Source organism: Pipra filicauda, unplaced genomic scaffold (assembly GCF_003945595.2).
Source record: "Pipra filicauda isolate LSUMZ 115617 unplaced genomic scaffold, ASM394559v2 scaffold1161_size25164_pilon, whole genome shotgun sequence".
Lineage (NCBI taxonomy): Eukaryota > Metazoa > Chordata > Aves > Passeriformes > Pipridae > Pipra > Pipra filicauda.
In genome coordinates this window covers 5548-25163 of record NW_024103609.1, presented here as the reverse complement: position 1 = coordinate 25163, position 19616 = coordinate 5548, and the positions used below count along the sequence as shown (strand labels likewise).

At 54.0% G+C, this 19616-nt stretch overlaps 1 protein-coding gene and 1 long non-coding RNA gene across 2 annotated transcripts; one reads left to right on the top strand and one right to left on the bottom strand.

Moving 5' to 3' along the window:
- Nucleotides 1-2269: 2269 nt before the first annotated feature.
- Nucleotides 2270-6035, bottom strand: LOC120323926. The gene is made up of 5 exons (XR_005564870.1): nt 5558-6035; nt 4814-4942; nt 4080-4341; nt 2649-2773; nt 2270-2393 (listed from the first exon to the last, which is right to left on the bottom strand). It is a non-coding gene; the product is annotated as an uncharacterized LOC120323926 (long non-coding RNA).
- A 4188-nt stretch (nt 6036-10223) lies between these two features.
- LOC113997603 (maestro heat-like repeat-containing protein family member 6) lies at nt 10224-16567 on the top strand. The gene is made up of 16 exons (XM_039384834.1): nt 10224-10421; nt 10670-10734; nt 10849-11196; nt 11540-11671; nt 12481-12629; nt 12899-13046; nt 13292-13485; nt 13574-13711; nt 13991-14105; nt 14277-14414; nt 14625-14801; nt 14935-15084; nt 15243-15344; nt 15546-15648; nt 15922-15978; nt 16128-16567. The coding sequence occupies exons 1-16, from the start codon at nt 10301-10303 to the stop codon at nt 16232-16234; spliced, it is 2244 nt and encodes a 747-aa protein (XP_039240768.1). The 5' UTR covers nt 10224-10300; the 3' UTR covers nt 16235-16567.
- The last annotated feature ends 3049 nt before the right edge of the window (nt 16568-19616 follow it).

The following is a 19616-nucleotide window of genomic DNA, read 5'->3' as shown; positions in this document are numbered from 1 at the left end:
GGTTTTGAATTTTTTTTTCCGAGGGCCTTTATCGACAATCGAATCGAACATCCGGGTTCTTGGGATGCTCCCGGGCCCCGCGGCCCCCGAGACGGTTCCAAGGCCCTGCGCTCTGACCCTCGGGAACCGCCGAACCCTCCCGAGCCCTCCAGCCTTTCCACCCACAGCCGCGCTCCCCGCAGCCCCCGAGGGGATCCCCAGAGCCCGCTCTCCCGCACCCCCGGCAGGTCTCACAGACAAAGGCCCCGCCGCCATCACCGATTCCCGCTCTTCGCGCGCACCGCCTTTAGAGAACAGCGCCGCAGCCAATCAGCGCGCGGCCACGCCCCCGTACACCCGCCGTCGCGCCTGCGCGCCGCGCGGGGCAGCACGGGAGTTGTAGTCTTTGCAGCGGATCAGAGCGGCCCTTTGCATGTGAGCGGAGTGAGGATAATACTTTTTTGGTTTTATTGGTTTTCTGTCTTTTTTTTTTTCCTTCTCTTTTCTCTTTCTTTTTTTTATCTTCTTTTTTTCTTTCTGCTTCCTTTTCCCCCTTTTTTCTTTTTTCTTTTTCTTTTTTCTCTTTTTTCTTTTTTCTTCCTTTTTTATTATTTGTCTCATTTTTTCCTGGTTTTTCTGTCTTTTTTTCTCTTTTTTCTCCTTTTCCTCTTTTTCCTTCTTTTTTTACTTCGTATTGCCTTTTTCTTTTTCCTTTTTTTTACATTGTTTTCTATTGGTTGTATTTTCAAGGAAGATTTAAGCACAAATCAAAACAATCTCCAGGTACAAATCTTTAGACAACAGATAATCTGGCATTCTTCCAAGTTCATGAGGATTCCCAAGATCACAAACACTGAGACATGAAGGGTGCTTACATAAAAACCAGCTTTCCCTGCTTTTTTCCACAGGTAAAGCAAGTGTGGAAGGGGCACTTGGCCCCAGGCAAGATGCTTTTACAGACACTTTAGGCAGCCCAGAGTGGATCTGGCTGGCAAATGGAATTACGCCCATGCTTTCCTGGAGGATTTGCAGAGTACACTGAGGGGAAACAGGGCCATTTCTTCAACTCCTGAAGGGATGAGAAGAGGGGGGAGCAAGTGCTGTGGCCCCAGAGCTTCTCTCTGCTCTGGGGACACTTCAGTGTTTTCCTCTCTACATTGAATTCCCAACAAAGAAGGAAAAAGCTACAGGAACTCCAGTCTGGAGTGCTCAGGACATGTGGAAGCAGGGGAATTTTTCTTCCCAGCTGGGATTGAGAGTGCAATTCCACACTCCTTTGGAGAGCATTAACTGAGACAGCCCATTTCTGCCCAGGGATCTTCCAGGGGGAACTCAATCCGGGCTCTGGGCAGGTCCCTGCAGGGGCAGCAGCTTCCTCTGCACATTTGAGGGGATAAAGCTGCTCTAAACCTGCACTCCAACCACTCCACAGCAATTTAGGACCTCTGAGGACAGTTCCCCACTGTTTCCACCCCAGCAGAGACCTGAACACATCCCATGGGCACTGTGTGACCACCCCTGGCATTAATGAGGACACTGACTGTAAAGACACTTGTCTACCTGTAAACCTCCACTTTCTTTGCTACTATACAGCAATAACATTTTCTATTCATATTGCAGCTACAGACTTAACAAATAGAATTGCATATATTGTGCTTTAGACATTAAAATGCATTCCAAAGTCAGGCAATGCTAAACAATGAAAGTCTTGAACCCTCCCCCACAAACCAGCCCCACTTTCTGGTTTCACAACCAGCCCACTTCCTCACTCTCTTCACAAAGGGAGAAACTCTCTCTTTCCACCTCTGAAACAAAAACTCCCTCTCCAAAAGTGATCAGAAAGAGTCTACTTAGGCACTACTGCAAAGGGAAGTTCTCTAATAACCATTCCTTCTAACTCAGGAAGGGGAGGAGGTGAAGAAAGTCACGACAAATGTTTGGATTCCTTCCTCTTCGACGTGTTCTCTTCCCTATCTGACGCTCTGGGACATGTGCAGGGGGGTCAGCATCTCTTCAAAGATGGCTCCTTTCACATCAGAGCCCCTCAAATTGGCCTCCTGGAGGTCACAACCTGATAGGTCACAATTTGGAAGGGGAAAAGAAAAAGAAGTGTCAATGGAATGCACCCAGAACTCTGTTCAAAGCTTTACTTGAAGTCCATTTACCTGAACTCCATTGTACTCTGAAGCTGGAGAGGTCAGCCAAAAGCCAGCAATCCCCCAAATTCCCAGCTGACCATAGGAGAGAAAGGAATAGGATGGAAAATGAATCCCAACTCACTTCCCAATCAGTTCCTGCCAACGTTGCTCCCCTGAGGTTGCAGTTCTTTAGTTTGGCGTTTCTCAGTGTTGCAACTCGGAGGGTAATTCCTGTCATCTGACTGCCCTCCATGGCCACTCCTTTCAGGCTGGCACCTGGAACACACACAGAAAGGAGTTCTGTGAGGAAACACAGTCAGAAACACAGCAGCTGCACACTGGTGCTGCCTCAGAGCTGTGTGAATTGGAGGAGGACGAGGGGCTTTGGGGCTGAGATGGTCACAGACTCCGTGCAGCCCTTGTGGGCCCTTCTCAGGGTTGGACAAACCCCAGCTGGACCTTTTCTGGGCCATAGAAATGGACAAACACAGGCTTCAGTTGGCACAGATTCACAAGGCGAAAGCTCCTTACCTTCCAGATTAGCTTGAAGGCCTGATGGGTCCTCAGAGTCGCAGCCTTTCAGGGACGCTCCCTCTGCGCTGGAGCGCAGCATCTTCACCCCTGGCAGGTTGGCACACTGGCACAGACAGGAGTCACTGAGGGCCGGAAGAACAACACCAAAGACAATCAAGGAGACACTTTTAATTTCTGCTTTGAGAGTCAATCCCATTCAATCATTACTGGGAGGAAGTGTAAAAGCTTTGGGAACCAGAACAACTCTAGAATATATTTAAGAACTCGATGTTTTACACCCCTCTGTTTGTTCCAGCTCCTCTCTGTTAACACAAGCCCAGCCCTCCCAAGCTGCAGCAGCTCTTCCATCCAGCACAGAGCCTGACAGGTCAGCCCTCTCCAGGCTGGCACAGCACAGGTTGGCACGGGCCAGGTTGCAGTGGCTCAGATTGGCCACCTTGAAGTTGATGTAGCAAAGATCCAGGTGGGAAAGATCCGCTCCACTGAAAGTGAGACCCTGGAAATCCCGAGGAATAAACCCCCCAAAAAGGTTACAGAGGGGAAGGGGTAGGTCTGGACACACAGTTAACATCATTGTGTAGATAGGTGTGCATTAATATTTACAGTGTGTAAATACCTATGTATAAATATATGGATAGAAATGTATAAAAATATATCCTGTCTATAAATATACACAGATACAAGATAGATACAGACACACACAGGTCCTGGGAGGAGCTGAAGACACCCCACCAGGGAAGGAGGATATAAAACGGAGGGAGAGGGACTTTTTCTATGGGCCTGGAGGGACAGGACAAGGGGCAATGGTTTTTCAACTGAAAGAGGGCAGGGTTAGATGGGAGACTGGGAAGAAATCCTTCCCTGGAAGGGTGGGAAGGGGCAGGGATGGAATTCCCAAAGAAGCTGTGGCTGCCCCTGGATCCCTGCAAGTGTCCAAGGACAGGTTGGATCAACCTGCTCTAGTGGAAGGTGTCCCTGCCCATGGCAGGGGGTGGAATGAGAAGACCTTTAAGGTCCCTTCCAACCCAAACCAGTCCATGATTCTATACAGACAAATACACACAAGACCATTTATTCTACTACTTAAGACCAATGAAATCTAAATGCAAAGCTCTCAAAAATTGTCCTTGGTTCATTTTCCATTTAAACAAATTGCTCCTCCAGGAAAGCTTCCCCCTAAAGCAGGAATGCAGCCCAAACCACCCTGGAATTCCAAGTCAAGGTCACTGTGCCACAGCTCAGAATCCAAACTCAGTTCAAGAGAACACAGTGTCTGCATTTCACGTTGCCACATTCCAGCACCAGGCACCAACACTCCAGAGAGGGACAGCACAAGGGGCAGTGGGTTTAATAGAAAAGAGGGAGGTTTAGATGAGATGTTGGGAAGAAATTCCCAGAATTTTGTTAGAAAGAGAAATGTGTTCTCACCTGACAGCGCAGCTCGGACTTGGGGGGTGTTGCCAGCAGGAACTGGACAAACTCCTTCTGAGAGGTGGGACAGGGATCCTCAGCTGGCTGGGAATTCCATTGGGAATGTTGTTCAACAGCTGACACAGACAGCACTAAATTACACATCCTCTGCAAGAGCAGGGCAGGTGCATTCAGGTCTCCAAACAAATTCCCTTCATGGCTATTTCCAGGTGTTCGATTGGTGAATCAACACCAAAAAACCTGGCTTCCTGCAGGACACCTGGAAACAGAGAGTTTGTTATTTCCAGGGAACTGTTAATCCACAAATCACCCTTCTCCCTGCTGGACAACAACCACAGCCATTGTATTAGATGTAACTGGGCAGAGCAAAAGGTTGCTTGCAGCTACAAGGAAAAAATCACTCAGCCAGGCTGTTTGCAACACCAGCATTGGGTTAAAGGTGTCAGCTCCACAATTCCAGCCAAACATGAATCCAGGATGGACAACTTTTAACGCTCTCAAGATAAACAAAAAGCCTGTCTTCATTAAATCAAGCAATCTTCATTAAATCAAGCAATACTTTCCTTAAATCAAGCAACGTGGAGCTGCAACACTCAAGAATAAATCCCGAGGAAATAAACTCCAAAGAAAACTACGGAGATGAGCACACAAAGGTCCCTCTGGTTTCACCTGGAGGGCAAAGCTTAACTCTCAAAGAGGAATAATTCAGATGTCAGACAGGTAACACCTACCTAGCAAATGAAGGCCATCATTTACAATGAGCTGTCCGTGACGTAAATAGCTCAAAATGGGCTCAAAATACTCGGGACTGCGGTCAGTTAGGAATGCTCCTCTGTGATCCTGCTTGTTCCCCCAAGCATCTGTTTCCACAACATATATATATATATATAATTAAATTGGATATATTAATATATAGAATTAAAGTTGATCTATTAATAGAAGAGCATTTGTTTCACTTGCAGAGATTTATTACCAAAGGTGGTGGGATGTGAGAATTCCACGTGTAAAAGGGTGTTTTGTAAAGGAAGGAAAAGAGGAGTGGGGGGGGGGAAATCACCTTAAAACGAACTTGTTGCTGCTCTAAATAACTAAAATATTTTATCAAATGCATAAGAATAAAAGCAGCACTAAGGTTTGAGTCTGACTGTCTCCCAAGGGCTGCCTCGGGCAGGGTTTGCTCATGGATCCTCCTGAGGAAACTGAGCAACAATAACATGAAAACCTAAAATCAATCAAACAAACAAACAAAAAAGGACCCAAAATACTAACTGTGGAGGGAAGTTGTATTTTCACTTTGTGAGATGATAAACAGGTGGGCAACAGAGAAATAAAGAATTATTAGAAGAATAATTCTATCTTCTGCTTTGGTACTTTAATATACTTTTGATATTTTAGATTCTCAGCTTGACAGTGCCTTTGGCCTACTTTGCTAATTTATTACTTAAAAAAATTAAAGTTTATTTCAACATACTCACCTTTATCTTTAAACATGTGGGCCAACATGCTGTCAGGTTCTTTGTTAACTTGTGTGTGTCTGTATCTAAAGTGCTTCTAGAAAACAAAGGCAGTGCAATTTCATTAATTTCATTTTTACTTCATAAAAAGTGTTTACGAATTGATTTCTTGCAAAATTGTGGTGGTGAACGCAAAATACAGAGAAAGTAGCAGAAGGCAAAGACCTCCTACTTCATAAGAAGTTATTTTTCAAGCTCTTTTGCTGCCTTGAAATCAAGTTGTTTTGAGACTAAAAGCATTTTTACCTTGTAGTGGTGAAGTACCTGCCTCCCACATTGAGTGTCAGCCAGTCTGTGTGGGACCCTGTCAGCTCCTCCTGAGCTCTCCCATCACTCTGGGACCCCCTAAAATACTCCTGGGACCCCGTTTTTGGGTCAAAACTGTCCCTTTTTGGGCTTAAATTCCCATTTTTTTTCCGCCCGAAGTGCCCCTTTTTGGGTCCCAACTGTTCCTTTTTTGCCCCACATTTCCCCTTTTTTCCCAAATCTCCCTATTTTTGGTCCAAACTTCCTTTTCTTCATTCAGTTTTCCCCTCTTTGGCTCCTTTTTTGTTCCAAATTCTCCCTTTTTTAGCCCAAATATCAATTCCAGGACCCCCCCAGACCCCCCAAGCCCCCCTAAGGACCCCCCAAAGCACCTCAGGGACCCCCCAAACACCCCCAGAGCCCCCCAAAACCCCTTCAGTGCTCCCCAAACCCTATTTTATCTCCTCCAACCCCTCCTGGGACCCCCTCAACCCCTCAGATATCGATCCCAGGACCCCACCAGTCCCCCCAGTCCCACCAGTAAGGGGTCCCCACGAAGGAATTGGCTGGGGAGGCCACGGGGGCTGAGCCAAAGTCGCCCAGTTTGACCAGTCCAGGGGGCGACAGGAGGATGTTCCCGGCCTTGATGTCCCTGTATGGGGGCACAGGGAGGTGACTGGGAGGGACTGGGAGGCACTGGGATGAACTGGGAGGGGTTGGGAAGGACTAAGAGGGAGTGAGAAGGGGTTTAAGTGGGGATTCATGGGGACTGGGAGGGACTGAGGGGGATTTGGGGGCACTGGGAGGGGATTTAGGGGGGGACTGGGAAAAAGCTGGGATGGAACTGGGATGGACTGGGGGCTCTATAGGGCGGATCTCTGGGTCAGGGGGCTCCATGGGGTGGATCTATAGGGTTTCACCTGTGGATGACCCCCCCAGACCCCACAGGGATTTATGGATGAGCTCCTGTGATGAAGGTGTTTATGGATCCCAGGATGGAGGGATTCATGGATCAGCTCCCGGGATTGATGGATTCCTGGATGAGCTCCCGGGACTGAGGAAGTCATGGATGAGGTCCTGGGATTAAGGGATTCAGGAATGAGCTCCCAGGACTGAAGGATTCATGGCTCCCTGGGATGGAGGGATTCATGGATCAGCTCCCAGGAATTAGGGCTGGAATTAGCAGGTGTTTCCTTAAGGTGCTACCATCTGGGAAGGGGACGAGGGAGGATTTGCCTCTGGATTCAGGAAGAGCAAACAGGAATTTCTCAACAGCAGGAGGGGCTTAATTAAAAAGGGACTGAGTAATAGTGAGGGGTAATTAATGAGATCATTAATATGCAAATGAGGCATCACCTGGAGAGTTGACCAAGGTGGGGGTTCCCACTTTTCCCACCCCTTCCCAGGGCTCGGTTCCCCCAGTTAAGGAGCAAATCCCAATTAGGAAGCAAATCCCGACGAAGGATCAGATCCTAATTAACAGCTGGATCCTAATTAATGATGGGACCCTAGTTAGGGCTGGTGGGCGGGGCTGTGGGGGTTCATCACCTTTGAAGCAGGTGATGAAGCTCTTCACTTTGGTGTCATCCAGGAAAAGCTGCAGAAAAGCAGGAAAAAGCCTCAAAACACTCAGGTCTATCCTGGAATCTGTTTGGGATCTCTGTCTAGGGTGTGTCCTGAGTCTGTTTGGGGTCTGCTCCAGGATCCATCTGGGATCTCCCAGGGATCCATTTGGGATCTGTCCCACCCCTATAAACACCCAGATCCCCTACAGACCCCCCCCATATGGACCCCCCCACACTCCTATAGACACTCAGACCCCTATAGCCCCCCCACCCCTATAGACCCTCAACCCCCCTTTAGACACCCCCCACCAACACCCAGACCCACCTCAGAGACCCTCAGACCCCCCCCTCATAGACCCCACTCAACCCTACAGACACCCCCACACCCCTATAGACACCCCCACACCCCTGTAGACAAGCAGACTCCCTACAGACACCCCCCATAGGTCCCACTCACCCACAGAGCCTCCACACCCCATATATCCCCCCATAACCACCCCTACAGACCCACCCCATAGTCACCCACCCCTACAGACCCTCTCATACCCCTAGAGGTCTCAGACCCCCTACAGACACCCACCCACCCCCATAGACCCCCCAGGAATGGGAATAGGCGCCATTGGAACACTACAGGAAGCTTGGGAACGGTTGTAGGCACCTCTAGAACCCTATAGAAACCCTGGGAATGGGTATAGACACCTATAGGACACTATAGACATGCTGGGAACCACTATAGGCACCTATAGAACCTTATAGGCTCTAGCTCTCCCTGGAGACCCTCAGCCCTCCTATAGACACCCCCCACCCCTTTAGACCCCCCTGACCCCTATAGACACCACCCCATAGAACCCACAACCCCTACAGAGCCCCACCCACCACCCCAATATTTCTATTACCTGGATCACCAGGGACAAGTGGGGAGGGTCTATAGGGGTGGGTGTCAATGGGGGGGGTCTGTAGGGCTTGGGAGTGTCTATAGGGGTGCAAGGGGTGTCTATAGGGGCACACAGGAACCTATAGGGTGTGTGGGTTCTATAAGCAGTTGTAAAGGGCGTACTTTTGAATTAGATGATCGATGGAGGGGTGAGAAAGTAATTATATTAGGATGTGAAACCAACTAGAGTATTGTACAGTGTAACTTTATTGCACAAGTTGACTGAAAGGTCCATTGTTTTTTTTAGCAAGTCAGTGAGATGTCCCCCACTATCAGAGCTGAGCTCCTCCTTGGCCTGGCCCCATACTGCAAGATGGACATAAATACCCTTGAAACACAGTGGGAGAGGTCGTCCGTAGGGGTGAGGAAGATGATGGTGAGAGGCAGATTCTGTGGGCAGGGGTCGCTGCCCCTTGCCCTACAGCAGGGCATGCACAGACTGTTGCTATCAGGTGATGAACAGGCGGGGTTTGGCTTCCACTCAGGCATCACCTTACACTGCGTACTGGCCCTACGTGGTGTAATGTGGAGCTGATAAAATGGGCTGTCAGGACTGCTGGGGTGAGCGATCCTCATCCTGCCGTGGAGACTGTGTTGCTCCGCGGGGACGCCCGCTAAGCACGGGCACCGACCAGCTGCTGCAGATCCTGGCAGCCCTGGCCTGTCTGTGTGGGTAAGCACAGGTTATTGACAGGAAGCAACTGAGAAAGCAAATGTTTTATATCCTTTTTTAATATCCTTGTAATTCTCTTTTTACTAGTTAATACTGTATTAAAAGCCACTCGTAGTACTGTTTTAATATCCTTTAATTGTTCCTTTAATTCCCTTATTACTAGTTAATACTATAATAAAAGCCATTCATAGTATTGTATGAATGCCAACTGATAAAGCAGTTATTTTGTATTCTTGTTTAGCTTTTGATTCTCTTTGCTAGTTTTTTATTCTTACTGCAATAAAAGATTTTTTGTACTGTTTGAATGTCTGTTGTACTTCTCTTTATTCCGGGCATGTATTCAAATGAACTAACACACAGGGGCACAGCTCTTTGGGGCAGGAGACGGGCAGCACCCTTGCCAGGACTCGGGGCGGTGGCAGGTCTCCTTGGGCCAGGACTTGCCAGAGCTGCCGATTTGGGTGCGGCCCTGGCCAAAGGGCTGCCAGCAGCATTGGTGCCCTTGCCCACACCTTCCTTCTCGGTGTCAGCCCCCCTGTTTAGGATGGCCACCAGCCAGCACTTCTCCCAAGGAGGCCGTGCCAGCTTGTGTGGAAGGCCCCGTGCCCTTCCCGCTGCGACTGAGTCGGCGGCCGAGGGGGCTCCTTGTGCTGCCGTGAGCAGGCACAGGAGGGGAGCGTTTGCTCATTTCTTGAGCCGTTCCTACAGTTCAGGTCCAGCCAGATTAGATACTTCAGAGAGCGGATTCCCTCCAAGGTGGGGCAGGTTGGCAGGGCTGGGGGAGGCCCCAGGCCACGTGGCACTGTGTCCCAGGGCCCTTTGTGACACGCTGGGCACGGCCGGTGGGATGGAAGGGGGCAGGGTGTCCAAGGGCCCTTTATGACCCACGGTGACAGAGGTGCTGCTGGTGACACGGCCACAGTGTCAACAGTGCTCCTCGGAGCAGGCGACGGGACAGGACGGGACAGAGCGGTGCTGTGCGGAGCCCCCACGCAGCCAACTCGTGCCTTGCTGACCCGGAGCATTTTGGAGGATTTTCTCATTTCCAGGTGACCTCGAGGCATTTCCACAGGATTTGGAGACCCGGAGTTTCTCCGAGGTGTCTCTAATCCCTGTGGCAGGTGCCCTTGAGACCCTTTTGCAGGACTTGGAGACCCGGAGCTTCTCCGAGGTGTATCCAATCCCTGCGGCAGGTGGCCTCCAGGCCATTCTGCAGGACTTAGGGCCCGGAGTTTCTCTGAGGTTCTCTTTCTCTCTTGCAGGTGCCCTGGACACCAGACTGTGGCATGGCAGGGAGACGCTTCAGCCTGCTCAGGCTGCTCTGGAGGAAGAAGGAGGAGGAAACCCCTGGGGCTGCTCCAGCACAGCAGCCTGAAGAGGTGCAGCAGGTGCAGCCCCCGCAGGAGGGTGAGTGCTGGAGCTGGGCCACAGGGCTGGTGGCTGCAGCCCCCTTGGCCTCATCCTGTCCCATCCCCTCTGGACATGCTCAGGGAAAGGAAGGGGGCAGAGGGGCTGGGGCTGATCTCCTGACAGCCATGCTCCATCCACTGGGCATCCCGGGGCTGGCCCTGCCTGCTCCTGGAGCCCAGGCCTGGGCTGTGTTCTCCGACCTCTCCCGCACACCCTCAGCTCTGAGCGCGCTCGCTCTTTGCCAGATGCAGGCCAGGAGCAGACAGAAGAGCAGCTCCGTGCCCGTGGCCGCTTCTGCAGGGCAGTACAGGTACCTGCAGCCATCCCCGCCTGGGCTGGGCCTGCTCTCACTGCTCAGCCCAGCACCGCTGTCGCAGCCCTCCAGGGGACATCCCTCTCTTCCCTGCCCTTCTTTCTCCTACAGACATTTATGAAATTCATGGGCAGTCGGCGTAGAAAGGCCAGGATCACACCAGCTGATGTCCAGGCCCAGCCTGACACCATCCCAACCCAGCTGACAAAGCCTGATGTCAGCACTGCGTCGACTGCTGTCCCAGCAAAGTGTGACACCGCAACCAGTGATCTCACAACCCACTGGGACACCACGTCCACCGATGATGTGTCACACTGTGACTCTGTGCTGCCTGGGCTCACGGAGGAGGCCGACGCCACAACGACGGAGGGCGTGGCGAGCACTGACGCCGCGCCTGTTCAGCGCCTGGCCGATACCCCCAGCCTGGAGTTTCTTGAGGAGAGAGCTGTCTCTGCTGAAGTAAGCAGCCTGTGGCCCCCCAAGCTGGGTGCGCTGGGCCCCCTCAGCCTTTGAGGCTGGCACAGTGTGCTGGGAAGGGACGCATTTCTCAGGGGAAGCTGGGCCAGTTGCTCACTCTGGCAGCTCTCCACCTCTGCCCTGTGCATCCTCCAGGCCAGACTGTGGGACCTGGGGACCTGGGGCTGCTCAAGGCATCTCCAGTCCCTGGGACAGGTGCCCTTGAGGCCAGACAGTGGGACTGGATGAGGCGAGGCATTTCCCAGGCTTCTCTCTTGCAGCTGCCTTGAAGGCACGACTGCAGGACTTGGGGAGCCAAAGCTTTTCCATGGCATCTCTGCTGCAGGTAGCCATAACACCAGACGGAGACATGCAGCAGAGACCCCCCACGGTGCCCAAGCTGGCCTGGGTGAAGGAGGAGGAGAAGGAGGAAAGCCCTAGGGCTGCTCCAGCACAGCAGCCTGAAGAGGTGCAGCAGGTGCAGCCCCCGCAGGAGGGTGAGTGCTGGAGCTGGGCCACAGGGCTGGTGGCTGCAGCCCCTTTGGCCTCATCCTGCCCATCCGCTCTGGACATGCCCAGGGAAAGGGAGGGGGACAGAGGGGCTGAACTCCTGGCAGCCGTGCTCCATCCACTGGGCATCCCGGGGCTGGCCCTGCCTGCTCCTGGAGCCCAGGCCTGGGCTGTGTTCTCCGCGTGCCTCTCCCGCACCCCCTCAGCTCTGAGCCCGACGCTCTGTGCCAGCCTTTGCAGGGCCCAGGAGGCGGACCGAAAGAGCCGCTCTCGTGGAACGTGGCCGCTATACCGCAGGGCATCGCACAGTACCTGCAGCCATTCCCCGCCGGGCTGGGGTCTGCTCTCACTCTCGCCAGAAACACTTGTTCGCGGCCCTCCAGTGGACCATACCTCACTCGTCTTCCTTGCTTTCTCCTGCTACTGCTGGTTTGCAGATTAATCAGGTGCATGAATGCAAGAGGATAACTTTGCATGCGCAACAGGGGGCACGGCTAAAACTAGAATGCCCAGGGACAAGCGATGCCCTGCCTGGATTTGCTGGGGAGACAAGGTGTTTTGTCTACAAAGCCTGAAGCAAAAAGAATAAGCAGGCTGTGGAAAGGGGCTCCAGTCCCACAGGGATCTTGCATGTGGCCACCTCACGCCGGCTGACGATGGGACACTCTCAGCCTTTGAGACCAGCAGAGTGTGGTGGCAAGGGGAGCACTTCTTGGGGGAAGCTGGGCAAGTTGCTGGCTCTGGCAGCTCTCCAGCTGTCCCCCGTGTCCCCTCCAGGTGCCGGCCATAGTCAGGTGCATCCATCAGTGGCTCACATCCAATGTGTCTGATGAGCACAGGCTGGACAAGACTCTTGTCCTGCTGACCGAGGCACACCCCACGGATGTTGCAGTGACCCTGCTGCGCTCTGCCCCAGCCTGTGACAGGTATGGGGCCCACCTGCCTTGAGGGCTCACCTGCCTTTAGACCCCATCCCTCTGGACAGCCTGTCCCAAATGGGGTGCCAGAGAGATGGAGACTTCCAGGACATTCCAACTCCTCTCTTTGCCAGCTTTGGCATGTCAGCCTCCAATCCTGAGTCCAGCCTGCCTCCCTGCCCCACAAGGCACCGTGGCTCTGTCACCTGGGCCCCGCAGTTGCCCAGGCCACAGAGCTGTGTCCCAGACCCCCCTGAGGCAGAGTTGTGACTCCACAGAGCTGCTCGCACCATGTGGAAGACGCTCATCTCCTCCAGAGGGACTAAGGAGCCGGTGCTGCAGATCCTCTTCCATGTGCTGGAATACTGGCCAGCGCACAGGAGACGCACCTCTGATGGGGATGAGAGGGATGTCTTTGCTCTGGCTGTGAGTTTCTTGAGCTGGCCTCTGCTCGCCCCTAGGTTGCCTCTGGGATGCCTTTCCATCCTCCCTCACCACTGCTTCTCCCTGCCCCAGGCACTGGGCTGCAGGCCTGCCTTAGGGGCAGGTTCAGGGGCAGCAGGCTGGGGGATCCCCCTGTGTCTCCCCTGGCCTGTCCCTGCCACGCTTGGGCCCTGCCACATGGACATCTGGGCCCTGAGAGCTGTCTCTGGGTGCTTTGTCTTTGGCAGGCAACTGTGGCACTCTGGGAGATCCTCCAGCTGTCCCACTCCTGGTGCCCAGGGGGAGTGAAGGACAATTTCCCGCGCCTCCTTCTGACTCTGCTCTTCCAAGTTTTCATCAGCACAGAGGAGATGTCAGAGGAGGTCGAGACCTTCTGGAGGCGATGCCGGGAGCAGCGCAGCCTTCCCCCCAACCCCAACAGGTGCTCCATCCCAGTCCCCTCTCCCTGCCACGCCCTCGGGGCAGGGGCCAGGGCTGTGTGCCTGACCTGGGCTGTGCTCTGCACACAGGTTTGCAGTGCAGACTGTTAAAGCCCTGCTGCGCCAGCTGCTGGGTGAGGACGTGTTGATGGCGATCGGTCGCAAGTGTGGCTGGGACGTGCTCCTCAAGGCTGACACCCACCACTATGCAGTGGGTCTGCTGGCCAGGTGAGAGCCCTTTCTCCCCACTGCCCCTGTCATTTCTGCCCTGTGCACAGGCCACCCCACACAGTGCCTGTGCTGCTGGGCCAGAGGGCCTTGGCAGCCAGGGATGGCTGAGCAGAGTGGAAAAGGTGGAGAGGGGCGGCTGCACAGGAGGAGCCACCTCCCAAAGTGCCCATGTCCTCTCCTGGGCTGGTGGCCAAAGACCAGGCCTGTGTGAGTCAGTCCCAGGAGAGCTTTGCCCACCTGGCTCAGGGTCTCTGGCACCTTTATTCCCCCTTGCAGGGAGCTGTGCCGTGTATCCCACTCCTTCTGCCGCAGCATCGCCATCAGCCTGCTCCCGCGGCTCAGCAGGGGAGAGCCCCTGTGGGAACTGCCTGCCCTGGCGTTCCTGGTGGAGGTGAGCCTGATGGCGAGCGCTGCCTGGCCCAGCTGCCTCCCCCTCTCTGCCCTCTCACAGCCGCAGCCGCCCGGGACGGTGCCTGCGCCCTGTGCTGCTGCCTGGGCCCAGCCCCGGGCGGGTCTGGGCTCCTGCCGGCCGGGCACCCCGTCACTGCTCCCTGCCTTTCAGGTCCTGCACTGCCTGAACCCCAGACAATATGGGCCCAGCGTCCTGCAGATTATTTCCAGGCACCTGCGCAGTCAGTGCCCGGAGAGGCGTCGCCTGGCGCTCCGAGGCCTGGTGGTGCTCAGCAAGGCTCCCTCAATGGTGAGCAGGGGGCAGGGGCTGAAGCCGGGCCGGCAGCGTGCGGCTGTGCGAGGCAGTAGCTTGGCCTTGGCTGGCCTTTGGCAGCTGTGGCAGCTGCTCCCAGCTCTCCTCCTCCCCGTTCAGCTGCCCGACTCCTTTGGGACGCACCTTTGGCCTCTGGGCCCCGCGGCAGCAGCGTGGGGCTGCACCACAGCATTGTGTTCCACACAGGCTAAGAGCATCCGGAGCCTGAATGAAAGCCTCCTGGAGCTACTGCAGGATACAGACACAGATACAGTTCAGATGACCCTCTCTGTGTTCATCAATGTGCTGGGCTTGAAAATCATCCAAATATCCAGCCCAATTGCCCTGAAGTTGCTTGAGGTGCTGCGGCCACTCTTTGACAACGTAAGGCTCTGTGCCCCTCATCGTGGGCACTGAGTGCTGCCAGGAAACTTTGGGCCCAGTGTCTTTTCAGGCCTGTGCCCTGGTGGGCCTGGAGAAGCCAGTGCTGAGGTCTTTTCCTCTTCCTTTGCACCAGGAGCACAGCCAGCTGCAGCAGCTCTCCATGCTCCTCTTCTGGGAGCTGATGGAGGCGACAGAGAGGAGCAAGAGCCTAAAGCCACACGTGTACCTGAGTCTGGTGCCATTCTACTTCAACTGGCACGATGAGAACCAGCGTGTGGCAGAGGTGAGGACTCGTGGGCTCCGGTGTCCTCATGGCAGGAGGCTGTTGTGCCTCCTGCCCTGGCCCATGGTCGCCTGCAGCCTCCTCCTGGCCTTGGCGCAGGGATGTGGGTGCTGTGCCCTGGGCTGCGGTGCCATGACCCACTCTCTATTGCTGTGCAGGCCTCTCGGAGAGCACTGTTTGGTGCAGCCAAGTTCCTGAAGTGGAGGGATCTTGAGCACTTGGTGACCATGGAGCAGCCGTGGAGGTTTCCCGAGTGCCTGGTAAGGACGGCCCCAAAGCCCCAGCCCCTGGCTCCCCGGGAGCACCCAGCCCTCTGCTCCCTCCAAACCCAGCCCCAGCAGCTGCTGGCCAGGCCTCAGGGCTCTGCGGGCAGGGGAGCCCCGTGCTGGGGACAGGGAGCACCGGGCCAAGGGGCAGAGCCTGAGCCGAGCCTTCCCTCCGTGCCCTGGCGCTCTTTGCAGCTGGAAAAGGACAGGAGCCGAGTGGGCCAGTACGTGCACCAGGCCCTGCCGTTCCTGGAGAGCCCAGAGGAGCCCCTGCGAAAGCTGGCCATCAAGTTTCTGGGTGAGCCACAAGGCCAGGGTCCCTCCCCGCCCCGCTGCAGCTCGGCCCCAGCCCCGGCTGCTGCAGCGGCAGCAGGATGCGGCCCAGGGCATGTGGAGCCCCGAGTGGCCCCGAGCGCCTGCTGCCGCCCTGTGCCAGCCCAGCCCTGGGGCGTCCCCATGCGGGAAGGCCCCGGGCTCAGCCCTGCCCGGGCAGGAGGCCGTGTGGCCGGGCTGGCAGCGCCGCTGCGGGGGACCTGTGCCTCTGGGGCCCTGACAGGCTCTGTGTTCCCAGGGATCGCCGCCAGGTCCATGAAGCAGGAGCAGCCAGAGCTGCAGCTCATCTGCCAGGGTGAGCGAGAGCACCTTCCAGCTGATCCCCTTGGGCCCTGCTCCCTCCTGGCCATGGCAAGAGCTGGCTGGGATGGCCCTGGCAGGAGGGGCTCCTCACGTCCCCACACCCCTGGCCTCTCACCTTGGCTCTCTTCCTTTCTCTTCCAGCCCTTCAAGACATCACTGATGACAGCCCTGCCGTCTCAAACCTGGCCCGTGAAACGCTCCAAATCATCAGAGCTGTACGGAGAACTTCATTCTTCCATTTCTGGTAGTCTCCGTTGCTGCCTCTTCCAGCCCATAGAGGTGTGACAGATGACATCAGACTCGCCATGGCAGGCCTGGCAATTCAACACTGCTACGTGCTGAGAACTGTACAGATGGCTCCCTACTGCAGATTCCAGCAGCTCCAAGACTGGCTGTGCAGGGCGTGGCAGACCCGGCCTTTTCTGCAGGGCAGTGTCTGCCTGTGCTGCTGCAGCTCTGTGGAGAACTGATGCAGGAAGCTCCATCTCCTGGAGCCATCTGAGCCTGTGGGGAAGATGCCTCTTCCCTGCAAGCACCTCCTTTGAGCCCAGCATGGGAACATGACCAACATGTTATCATGCACAGAGGCCCAGGAGCTTTTTTTTGGTGCCCAACGTGCACAGGGCCTTGGGGAAGAGGGTAAAATAGCTCCCTGTGCTCAGCAACACTTGCCCTGCTGTGCAGCGTGGCAGAAGCCCCTTGGCCTTTGGTGGTTCTGCTGGAGCCTCAAGGCTTGCAGCAGAGTGGAGGGGAAGAGGCTGGAGCTGTGGGGAACCCTGAGCACCTTGTCCTTGGAGATGGCCACAAGCCCTCCCCAGCCAGGAAGCAGCGTCTGTGTCGTGCCTGTGTGTTGTTGGCTGGATTGCTCTGGGCTCCCAAGTGCCTCTGGAGCGGCTCCTCTGGAGCTCCTTCAGGGCTGCACCACTGCTGGGCAGGTTGGCGGGGCTGGGGGAGACCCGCAGGGGAGGGGGCGCTGGGAGGCCAGGAAGGGGTGAGGTGCTGCAGAGGCCCTGATGGGACAAGGGAGCGGGAAGCCTTGAGGGGAATCTGGGAGGGGGTGGGTGGCAGAAGGCTGCGAGGGGACAGACTGGGTGCAAAGCCCCCAAACCGTGGTCTGTTACTGTTCACCTTACATCTTTAATAAGAGCACATGACAGACCCTCCCAGTAAGGGTCCTGGTCAGGCAAGACCAGGACTGGGAAAGCTTTTAAGACTGCCGTGTCCCCTGCAAGTCTCGCCTCCCCCCGCACTCGTGCCCATTGTCAGGCAAGTCAGGAGAGTGAAAGGTTAAATCTTTTTTCTTAGCTGTGAGTTCTGGGTCCTCCTCGGAGTCATCTGACCGAGAAACTGGTGCTGTGGCAGCGGCACCACGGAAGCAAAGTCCACACGAATGGGACGTGGAGGAGGAGGCCTTTGTTTCTGGCCACGCTGCAGGCTGTGCGTTAGGTGGCCGCAGTGATGCTGGCAATGAAGGCAGCTCTGGCGGCGTGGAAGGCAACACGGGAGACTGCGGTCGGGGCAGGGCATGGGGCAGGGTCTGCACACAAAATTTCAGCTCCTGCTGTGATAGTGGCTCAGAATCAGTTGCCGTTTCTACACGGTTGTCTGCAGAGCTGGAGTGAGCTTGCAAAGCTTCGTAAACTGCTCTCCATGTTGTTAATAAAAAGGTTGCTATCTTATCGCCTAGCGTGGTGCTGTCCCAGAGTCTGGCACCGATATCATCCCAAACTCTCCAGTCATATACTAAGTCACTGTTTAATGTGGGATTAGCTTTGGATGCCCACAAAAGGAGACATTCTAAATTTTCTTCCTGTACTGTTTTCTCATATTTTTTAAGGATTTCAGCAAAGGCTTGCGAGACTGCCTTATGCTTTTTCGTTAAAGGGGTTCCCATTTCATTCTCAGCTGCTTCCCTTATCGTCCAGCGTAAGGTAATTGAGAGCTCTCTTGTCGCTTCCTTTCAGCGCTTTTTCCTTCCTTGTGTTCAGCTGAGCTCCACCTCCGGAGAAACAGCTTAGTTTCTTTCATGCCCCAACATAGGGTGCCATTTGTGGCGTATTGAGGCACGGACTCAGGGGGGTGAAGCTGAGACAAGTTTATTGGAGTCGCAGCCCTCCTTTTATAACCCAACACCAACAGATAATCATACCTTATAAGGTAAAACCTGTGACCGCAGCATTTGATTGGCTGTTAGCTGTCACGGCAGTTGAAACAGGAGTTGAAATGGCAGTTTTAGGAGTTGCAGCTCAGCCCTGTAATGAGCCACTCCATTCTCTACAAAGGTACATTTTTTTCTAGGCCCTATTTCCCACAGTGTTGCCCTTTGCCTGTTGATAAACAAAGCAGTGGCTTCTTCCCCCAGGGACTGAAAGTGTCACCTCCCCCAGACTGGGGCCTGGAATTCCAACCACATTCCTGACCTTGGGTTTCACAGTTACCCATCAGTTTGGGGGAGGGGAAAAGAAAAAAAGGTGAAGAGATTACAGCAGCAAGGAAACTGGGGCTAAGTGTGCCTTCATTTTCTCAAGCTGTTCTGGAGAAATAAATAAAACTAGTACTATGGGGGGGGGGGGGGGGGGGCCGGGGGGGGGAAGGAACAGAGAGGCCCGCCCGCTCCAGCAGGTATCAGTTTACTGAATTTGATAAGGGAATATAAAAGAAGAAGATGCCTGCAAACACACATCTGCACTAAATTATCAAACTGTACAGTGCAAAATCTGACCCCAAGGAGTCTGTACAAAACAGTGGGAATGGAATCAGAGAGGGGAAGGAAAACATCGTCAGCAGTGCCTGTCCCAGTCCAGGGGCATCACTGAGCAGCACCTACATTTCCATGGCTCTCTGGGCAGGTCATTTCTCATGTGTGCCAAACAGCACATCTTGAAGCTTCTTCACACTGAAATACTAGAGACATTTCAGGGCATCTGAACAGCCAGATTCTTAAAGCACAACGACCTCAAGGCAAGGGAAGAAGTGAGATTCAGTGGCACTTGGCAGAAGCTGCCCAGTGCATTGTGTCCAATGGGTATTTACCCAAAGGAGCAACAAGCTCAAGGCATCAGGGAAAGAGCCAGATGATGAAAGGGTGTTAGCTGTTGAGAATTTCTTTGGGAAGAAGTAGATTGTTGAGATAGAAATTTGCAATATACCATGGAACCTTATTCAAAGTCCAGCTGCAAAATACCTTAGTGTTAAGAGTGTGAAATAAATCCTAAAATGTCATCAACTATGTGATTTCCTCTTTATTCCCAATCACTAATTAAAGAAACATAACTCAGATGTGATCTCACTCTGTGCTCCAGTGACATTAACATTAGAACAATATTGTCACTGTCTCCTCATCTCTTGTGCTCCTCACTGGCAGGCACTTGGTGCACCCCTGGATATCCTGCTAATGAGGTAAAAAACTAACCCTTCTAAAGTTCCAGATTTTCCTCACCTGTTTGGACACAGTTGGACAAACTGGACCAAGTTATGACTTGAAAGCCATCTGCTGTATTGAGCATTAATTACTCCTTGTTTTGATCTGAGGGAAAAAGGCTCACACAACACAATCTCTGAATGCTCCTTTGAACTCACCCACAGTGTGTTCACAAAGACACAGAGCAAGGCTTTTAGCTTTTGCTGCTG

Coding starts and splice junctions, on each gene's coding strand:
- LOC113997603 (XM_039384834.1), top strand. CDS start 10,301: ATGGCAGGGAGACGCTTCAGCCTGCTCAGGCTGCTCTGGAGGAAGAAG. Junction 13,047..13,291: donor GGGATGTCTTTGCTCTGGCT/GTGAGTTTCTTG, acceptor TGTCTTTGGCAG/GCAACTGTGGCACTCTGGGA. Junction 14,802..14,934: donor TGCGGCCACTCTTTGACAAC/GTAAGGCTCTGT, acceptor CCTTTGCACCAG/GAGCACAGCCAGCTGCAGCA.